This window comes from Haliotis cracherodii, unplaced genomic scaffold (genome assembly GCF_022045235.1).
Source record: "Haliotis cracherodii isolate W230 unplaced genomic scaffold, xgHalCrac1.p SCAF_1, whole genome shotgun sequence".
Lineage (NCBI taxonomy): Eukaryota > Metazoa > Mollusca > Gastropoda > Lepetellida > Haliotidae > Haliotis > Haliotis cracherodii.
In genome coordinates this window covers 74959323-74969163 of record NW_027266264.1, presented here as the reverse complement: position 1 = coordinate 74969163, position 9841 = coordinate 74959323, and the positions used below count along the sequence as shown (strand labels likewise).

Sequence of the window (9841 nt, the reverse complement as noted above, 5' to 3'; positions counted from 1 at the left end):
AACACACAGTATAGTGGTTTCGTGTAAATTCTTAACAATTTATGTGTTAATATTGTCCTCGGAGTAGAGTACAGCTGGCATCGAGGGAGTGATCTTGTAAAGCACCGTGTACAGTTTAACTGGGCATTTTGTATTCAATGGGATGTTTGTGTGTTTTATTGCTCGAACCCCAGCTACCGAGAGATATACTAGATATCATCCATTCATGAGTAGATATAATGTCTATGACATAAACCTGCTAACGACTAGCAATTCAAATGTTCCCGTTTTTTAGTGTTTTCCAGATATGCACTACAGCAAATCGATTTCATAAAAAAACACATACATATGTACTACTTGGCATATCACTTCACGCACACCAGTGTGTTGTTTACGTTATCCGGACGGCAATATTGACGGTTTATCCTTTGAACGTCATTCGAATCTTAATGTGACGTAATGTCAGAATGGCGTCACATTAGAAACGACGCAAAAGCTGAAGATTGTTGATGTCATGTGACAATTATTACACCCGTATGTGGGTTATACTGATTTTACGAAACTTGTGATCTCGTTCTCTCTCAGGAAATACAAGAATTCTGAAACTCGTTTCGTAAAATCAGTATCGCTTACTAATCTTTATTCATTACCAATACTGTTTTATCCATACGAAGTACACGTTTATAATGTTTATAATAGCTCAAACAACATTGATACGTAACCCATATATGACGTAATAATAATAATAATAATAATGAGGATGTGTCAATGAATGTTAATATTGTTGACGTTATATTGTCCCTGTTAGTTTCTATAGGCTTTCAAAACACTTGTTCTTCTCTATATGTTTGTACATATTACAAGGCTTATTACATCACTGTGAGTATCTTACTGATTTTACGAAACTTATGTCAGAAATCATGAATTAAAAAAAGTCTTGCACTCGTTTCGTACAATAAGTACAACATTCAAGTATATTTTATATAATATCCTCCTGCACTGCTTTGTGGCGAGTAAGTTAAAGTTTTACGTCGTGCCAACCGAACCTCCAACCAATCAAAAGAATCCTAGCAATGCGGCACCGTCACGGTCTGGGTTGTTGTTTTGCCGGGACAGCGCTCGCTGGACAAAGGGAACTAACTCTAAATCTAACTCCCGTAGTTCCTATCCCAAGATGGCTGCGCCCACGAACAACGTGAAGTAGCAGTACACTTGGATACGTTGACGCGAGAGTTCCGTTATATTCCCCGACGCACTGTATGTCAATCAGTCATCATGGATGAAGGAGAGAGCAGCACAGGCGCATCTGGATCTGATGCAGAGTTCATACCCCGAGAAGATCTCGTCAAGAGCGTGATGGAGTTGGGCTGCAGCAGAAATGCAGCAGTCAAGGTGAGCTTTCACCGGCTTCACATAGGACGTTACACACGACTCGTTGAAGTTAAAACATATTCTCTATTTTCTTTTGTTTTTCTACGTACACAGCATAAACCGAAAAGTGAACAAATATATGTATAAACATATTTCCACCTGGTTGATTACTGTCCTCGTTGAAACTGTTTGTAATACTATATAGGCCTAATACAAACATGCTTGTCGTTGGAATTCTTGTTTAGAACTGGTGCGCAGAAACTCTTTCTTATTGTAAGTATGTAAGAGGTGATTAAGTGATATGGGTGGTCAGGCTCATAGTTGATTGCATTTCATCGTACTAGAACCTCATGAATAGTTGCTCATATAATAACATAACATATTAATCAGTTGTCTGGTCAAGACAATATTTACAGACCTCTGGAATATTGCTGATTGTAGCCTAAAGAAAAAACAACAATAACAGGTGATCGAGGGTTATATCAGCATATGAATGATTTTTTATGGTCAATATCCTGATTTGTATATCATGTATATCACACCATTCATAATTGCAAGTGGTGGCAGGGTAGTCAAAGGGATGAATATAATAGAGACTTCACCATATACCTTTAGCTGTTGGCATCAGAATGTGGCCAGTCCCACCATATGATCAGCCCTGGTTGGGAACCATGTTTGTTATACAATGCAACTATCTGTCTAACTCTTTGGAGGTTAGGTGTCTTTGACTTGGTTGATTGTGTGTCACATACCCCTAAAACATGGGACATAGTTTGAAGTCATAAGATCAGCCACTGGTTTGTCTCGTTCAGACTTGATTTTGTAACAGCTACCGTAACATAATATTTGTACCCAAGATTCTGGTATAAAAACCTGATTTGATTTGATTTAACCTACTCATGTTAATTATGTATGCAATTGTTGTTACTGTTAATCCTCCATCTACCATATATATTCTGTACAATGTTCATTATTCAGCCTTGCTTGACAACGGTATAAGGATCTATGCCAAAATGTCATCATTACAGCCAAATAAAGAAGTTGTTATCCATAAATTGTGTCTAGTTTGTCATCTGTCAGCTTTTAAGAAATGCCAATCAAACAATCCATTCATGTATAGTCATCAAGAAAACTCACCAACACAATATCAATGTTAACATCAGCTTGTACATGTTATGTGATATATGTATATGTCTTGCTGCCAACCCTTCATTTATTTTATGGATTATTATTTCTAATTATTTGTGTGTTTCAATTTCAGAGTTTGTTCTATACTGGCAACTATAATGCAGAGTTGGCAGCAGCTTGGTTATTTGAAAACTCTGACAAAAATCTAGATGGCCCATTGGAGGTAATTAAAGCAGTGTTGATGTGAGACTGAACATTCATATTCAGTCAGTATCAGAACACTACATGTTGCATGTCCAGGAGATAAAACTACTGCATTTTGAAGTCTGAGGTCATTGTGTTGTAGATTCGATACATCATTTTATAGTTTGCACCCGAGTGCTTTAGCGAGGGGTTTCAAATTATAATAATTAACAAGATGAGATCAGTATCAAACGTGCAGATTGATAGATTATTAAGGTTTCCTAATGCAGGTCATCATCACTTAGAGTTCTAGTTTTGCAAAAGTGATTTACATTTCACTGAATTCTGTACTAATAATAGAGAAAAAGCAATAACATCATACTTGGTTTCATTAAATGTAATGTTAAACATGTTAAGATTCCTCAAACTTTAAGAAAATTGGGACTTAGAAAACAATATCAAATTTTTGAAGTATTGACTTGATTTGCCAATCAAATACTACAAAATTACTTGCAATGTATTAATAACAAAATATCAGTTTTTCCAAATTGGATTCCACATAGTTTATTCAAGATAGAGATAAATCCCAGGAGTCAGTGTGAATGTTAGCCATGTTCTTCTGGACTGCTTCAGAAGCTGCATTTGCATTGATGTTTTCTGTTTTCATCCCCATGATCCCGTTGTTAATCCTGCAGGATGATGTTGAGAGTGGTAGCGACAGTGATGTGGAGTTCATGTCTGGTGGCGCCCTCTACAAGATGGTGTTTGTGGTGAACGGAGAGCTGCAGATGGGGGTTGGCAAAGTTGCTGCCCAGGTTGCCCATGCATGTCTGGGATTGTTCAGGAAACTCATCGATGAGCAGATCAAATACGCAGAGATGCTGATCAGCTGGGAACAGTTTGGGTGAGTTGGTTGTCCAAAACTTGCTAATGTTTTCAGAAGAAATAATCATTAAATTTCCTTGAATTGGAAGTAACAAAAAATAACTAAATACTTTTTTGTGTGCGTCAAATGGGAACATTAGTACTGCAAAATTAGGTAATGATGTAGATTTGTTACATTTTAAAATATATTAATCAATGTGATGAAATTTGATAAAATCTACATGTTACGTTGTGAACAAGATGTGTTTTCTTACAGAGAGACAAAGATTGTAGTAAAGGGGGAAAACATTGGCCAGCTAAAAGAACTACAAGCCAAGGCGGAGAGTCTAGGTCTGCCAAACTACACAGTACAGGATGCGGGAAGAACACAGGTAACTCAGCAATGTCTCCGTGTTTCAGTTATGCATCTTCCCGAGGCAAGGGTGTTAACTGACCCCAAAAGTCCAGTTTCCACCTTAGCCAAACTATGCTGAACTATGCTGGAATATCATGGCTCGATTGTAGCGGCACCAGTGGCTATTACAAGTTATGACCAATCAGATTCCACCTCTCATATCACTTGCATTTGCTTCCCAAAAAATAGCAGTGCCCAGTCAAGATGATCTGATCGATAATCAAGATCTATGTTGTATTAAAACAGGTCTTACCATGCCAGGTGCATCAAAGATTTGGGCACCTTGATGAACATTAAAAGATTTGTAAATGATCTGTCAATGCCCTGTTGACGGTACACATGCTTTGCAAATTCTGCAGTCGATCGAAATCGGCACTTTGAAATCCATGTTGTTTACGAACTAGATGTCTAGTTCATTGCACAATTGTGATTGGACTATTCATAGACTCAAATTCCAGCCTAGTTCGGCAAGGGTGGAAACTGGATTTTTACAGTCAGTTAACTCCCTTGCCTCGGGAAGATGCAGTTACGTCATAGTATGTCAGTTGGATGTTTGAAGAAAACCAAAAGTGTTGCAGGTATTTACCACTTCGGTGAAACTCACAAGCACAGGGTGGTGCTAATAAACCAAGAAAATTTGTCATGTCGAATCTGGTATTCAAACCCACGATCATAGGGTTCTGGCATGCCCAAGGGATGCAACTCTGCACCTTGAATTGCAGCACCTGAGACGACTGGGTCACATTTGCTTTCAATAGGATAGATATGTAACACAATAGATAAATAAATACTGCATGTTTGTTTTCATCTAAAATGTATCTATTTTTTATTTTGGAATTTGTACATTTGCTGCAGATTGTTAAGGTCTAGATAAACCCATGAAGGCAGTTAAGTATTATGACATAACTGACCATTTTCAGTGACTTTCAGATAGATAGATAGATAGATAGATAGATAGATAGATAGATGACATAGTTATTTTTAGTTTTATTTTGATTGACCTTGTGTAGAAAAGCTGGAATAAATCTGTGAAACATAAAATTATAAAACTGTGGCCTAATCGACAAACAAATAAATTTCTGTTCCTTTCAGATTGCAGCTGGCTCGACAACCGTACTGGCCATTATAGGAAAAGTGGACGCTGTTGATCAAGTGTCTGGGAAACTGAAACTGTTGTAACGTCCCTCCATCTCCTGTGTCTCATGACCGTGCAGCAGCCAGTGTCACATGATCTGAGGGAGGATGGGGAACACAGCTGGCAGCAACTCATGGGGAGATTTCTAGTCTTGGTCTCACTTCAGTATGTCAGCCAAGTCTCCACTTTTTGTAGCTTGTGCTATTGAACATGAACCATTTAAGAATTTGTTGGCATCAGGTTAGATGGAAATCTAATATTTATTTACTGTTAGCAAATCATCATTCTCAATCACATAAAAAAGCTTCCAGTTATGATTTGTATTTATTTAGAAGATGAAATTATCACATTATTTTTTCATATTTTTTTATTAATTCAATTATCATGCTCTGGTACAGAATGGGCTTGATACCTTACAGAATGCCTCTTAGTGGGAGTTAATACCTACAGTTCATGGTTGAAGAGTGAGTGAGTGGGTATGGTTTTGTGCTGTGTTTAGCAATATTCCAGCAATATCTCGGCGAGCAACACTAGAAATGGGCATCACACACTGTACCCATATGGGGAATCAAACTCGGGTTTTGGGCATGACAAGCAAAGGCTCAATCTCATTAAAATCAGATTTTAGTTCTTGCTACCGCTTAACAAAGATCTAAGGACATCCCATTACGGGTCATGTCAGACCGACCTTGCGCAAACTTTGACCGACCAATGGAATGACCAATCAGAAGGCAGCTTTCTCGTGCTTTACGGCACTAATTTCAAATTGGCGACAGCTTCGAAACATATGTTGACAAATCCTTGATTACAAATTTGAAACCTGAACAAAAGAACATTCTGGAATGGCTAATAGATGGGCTAGATTGTATGGATTCAGTCGTTAAACCCGTAACTATCGTTCGGAATAAAGTTTTCGAGGTTGCATGATAAGAAATCACATTCCGGCTGTCAATTTCATAATCTGGTAAGCGACGCTCTGATTGGTCGGATGAAAGGTCGTTCCCTATTGGGATGTCTTCAAATCTTTGTTAAGCGGTAGCGAGAACTAAAGTCTGATTTTAATGAGATTAAGCAATCGCTAAAACCCCAAGGCTATCCCCACCCCACCCCCTCCATTTCAGTGAGGGTAATACCAACAGCTCTCTTTGAAGAGTCAGGACATAACTGAAGATTCCGGCTGTGGTGGAATATTAACAAATCTTGTCACCATGAAAACTGTTTTGTCAACTTCAGAATGAAATATAAATATATTGAAATGACAATGTTTTAACAGTGCTGGTGTTTTAGCTGTGAGACCCTTCCTTGTGTGTAACTCACTGTAGCCATCTCCATGGGGCCATTATCAACTTTTAAGTATTGTCATGATACACAAACGAATTGTACATCTTCGGTGAATTGATAAAGACTTGCCACAATGTGACCATGTTATTATTGTTTATGAGTAACCACTTCATTTTGACTTGTTTTTGTTTCTTTTACATATCTTGGTTTTTATTGAAATTTGACTTGACTTTTACCTTGAGTATATTTATATTTACAACAACCGGGTTTGACAGATGTTATATCAGTAAGCAGGAATAGTCCACAGGAAAGTCAATGTCACAACAGAAAAGCTGCCAAGTACAAACAGTTTTTTTTAGTTTCATCCCTTACAATACAAATAGTCAACAGTTTGTCCTTCCATTTTCTAAACAGCAACAAAGTGAGTTCCTTGTTGCCCCACCACTGTAAAGGAATTGTGTTGGTTGATGGATGTTTAATGTCTTTTGTTTAGTGGGTCGGCATCTTGATTGAAACCCTGCATACCAAGTCATCTGAATATTCAATGGCAATATTTCTGTCATCACCATGATCATTTGTGGTTTTACAAATGCATTTCAATTGTATATAGAATAAAACACTGTTCCATATAACAATGTTTGTTATGTATTCATATCCATACGGAGATAGAAGATTGTTGAACAAAATCCACGTGCAGATATACAGGATCAGAATGGATGTTTTCCTTTTCAGCTGAAACTTCTTTGCAATGGAACGTAGTTCATTATTTGGGGGTGTTTATGGTGGAGGCCATCAGATTTTCACAAATTTGTGGTCACTAACATTCACGGAAATTTGCAGATCCGTGGAAGATTCTTACCTCTGGATATAGAATAAATTTGGCTGGTGATTGGTTTTGGATTTAATCAGCTTTGAAAAGTATTTCAGTTGTCAGCTTAATGTGGGAGGAAAGCCAAATGGTGGTAACAGTCAACTCAGTGAGACTGTGTGGTGCCAAAAAATATTGGTGGGAACGCCTCCGTGGTCTAGTGGTAGAGTGTCCGTCCAGAGAGCGGAAGGTCCGAGGTTAAATCACTGGCTGCATCATACCAAAATATCTTAAATGATGGTACTTGTTGTTACCCTGTCTGGCGCTGGGTGTTAAGGGGCTAAAACAAGGAGTGGTCGGCTTTGAGTCGGTATACTGTGACTGAGTGGGGTATTCATGTTAACTGGGGCATGGTATCTCAGTGGGCTAGCACTCTAAATCGGCATCAGTCCGGACTAGTACAAGCAGCCACATACACAATTAGGATCGATGACATGCACAAACCAGGTCAGCAAGCCTGACCACCCGATCCCGTTGGTCGCCTCTTACAACAAGCATAGTCACCTCAAGACCTATTCTATCCCGGATCTTCACAGGTCTGGGTGCTCATGCTATCAACCATTGGATTGTCTGGTCCAAACCCGATTATTTACAGACTGGCGTCAGAGAGCTAGAATATTGCAGAATTAGGCATTTAACAACAAACAAACAAGTTCTGATGATAAAAGACAACAAGACAACTTGCTCGCTTTTATGATGTATTTCTGAAATATACAATTATGATCATGGCAATAAGTTAAAAGCATACTGAAGTTAGCAATAATACAATGACTGATTCACAGGCTAAGTCATATTTCTGTTACAGTTCTACTACATCTTGTTTGTGTCCAAATTAACATAACATATTCACCATAACATATTGGTCAGAAACGGGAAGATCCATAAAATTAACAGAATGTCTTCTTCATAATACATTTTAGGCTTAAAAAAATAAAGGAATTGGTTCTCAGGCAATGACTTTTGAAAAGATAGTGCGAGCGGGTGGGCAGTGTTTTTTTGTTTGCGTGTGCAAACTAGTATGAATCCAAATAAACAGTTGTGTTCCATCTACCAGTACTTGGGAAAGGGCCTCCCTACATAAACAAACATACAAACTCCTTTCGCCGCTATGACCATAACACAGGATGGGCAGTAAAGCAGTGTGCATGTAAAGGGAAGTAACTGTGTGCTATATTGGATCGCATTGTTTTTAAGTACTATGTATAAGGATTGTTTTATTTTTTTTATAAAATGGAAATAAAAACGAAAAATGAGGCAGACTTTATGATGATACGGGCGGTACCTGATAACCAAGACTATTATGTTTTTTTAGCCTTATTCCTTCTTCATGCAATAAAATTAACTTTTCAAAAATTCATTTGTAACCAATCAACAATAAACTTAATATAATACCCACAATAGCTGTCCCAATCTACAGTTTGGCTAGTAAATGAACTTAGCATTTTGCAGATTCTAAAATTATTTCCAAATCTCGCACATAGTAAGTTTACAAGTGAAAATATTATGATGAATGTTTAAGAATTCTTCATTGCACAAGAACGTCCATTGTGCAATCTGTAAAGCAAAAATCACACCTATCAAATATTATAACATTTTCTGAGATTAATTTCATTGCCAAGTTATCTTTTTCAGGGATGACAAAATGTAAAATATTATCCCTTTGTGAAAAGTATCTGATCTGCCATATTTCTACTCACACCATAGCACCAAAAAGCTGGTAGAATAAAACAAAGCACAGGATCCTAAACTGATCAGCCACATCACCAACCCACATCTAGCCTTATGTAACAGCAACAGCACTCAAACTTCATATATTCCCCATTCATGGTCATTTCTACAGAATCAGAATTATATTGATGTTGATGTTCTTCACTCGAGTTCGAAGTATTGACTGGGTATATAACTTAGAATTGATTTTGAAGGTTTCTTCAGGGTGGTGAGTGGTGTGTGTGTCATTGTAGGCAGGTCATATATATATAGAACATATACAGAAAAATCCTTTCTATCATTTGGATAACCAACTAACCACTATATATACTTTGAAACTCGGTTACTATGGAAACCCTGCCTTCCAGACAAATTTGCCACAAAAATGACAAAATATTTGCGATATAAACTGACATGACCTGAATTCAGGCAATTCAAAATAGAAACCAAAATACAAAAGAACATTTTGTCCAAGAATATGGAAGATCAACCCAACCAAATGCATCAGTACATCACAAATCCAACAGACTTCAGGTACTTTGGGATAAGTAACCTCAATAACATTACCTGCCGTCGACAGTCTGGCATTGAACTCATGCCAAACAATGACTGCTTCAAGTCCTGAAGCTTGCTATTCAGCAATTTCTCCACGAGGTTTCCATATTACCAGAGTTTCGTTGATATTAGTTGTCATGGATACAGTGGGGTTCCTTGTTTAGTAAGTCGGCACATGAGTGATGTAAGTATACCAAATAGAGAATTACAGTGATTCCGAAACCATGCTTCCCTCTGCTGACTTTGGATGTCTACCAGCATGTCTTTGAATGTCTTTTGACATTTTTTTGGAAAGTCTCCGGACAAGGAAACTTGATAACATTTGCCTAAGAATAGGTTGCATGCTGACTGCTGA

At 37.7% G+C, this 9841-nt stretch overlaps 1 protein-coding gene across 1 annotated transcript; it reads left to right on the top strand.

The window, feature by feature from the left end:
* Positions 1–1145: 1145 nt before the first annotated feature.
* LOC139468673 (probable peptidyl-tRNA hydrolase 2) lies at positions 1146–6966 on the top strand. Its single transcript, XM_071250803.1, has 5 exons — positions 1146–1371; positions 2612–2701; positions 3357–3565; positions 3803–3917; positions 5033–6966. The coding sequence occupies exons 1-5, from the start codon at positions 1255–1257 to the stop codon at positions 5117–5119; spliced, it is 618 nt and encodes a 205-aa protein (XP_071106904.1). The 5' UTR covers positions 1146–1254; the 3' UTR covers positions 5120–6966.
* The last annotated feature ends 2875 nt before the right edge of the window (positions 6967–9841 follow it).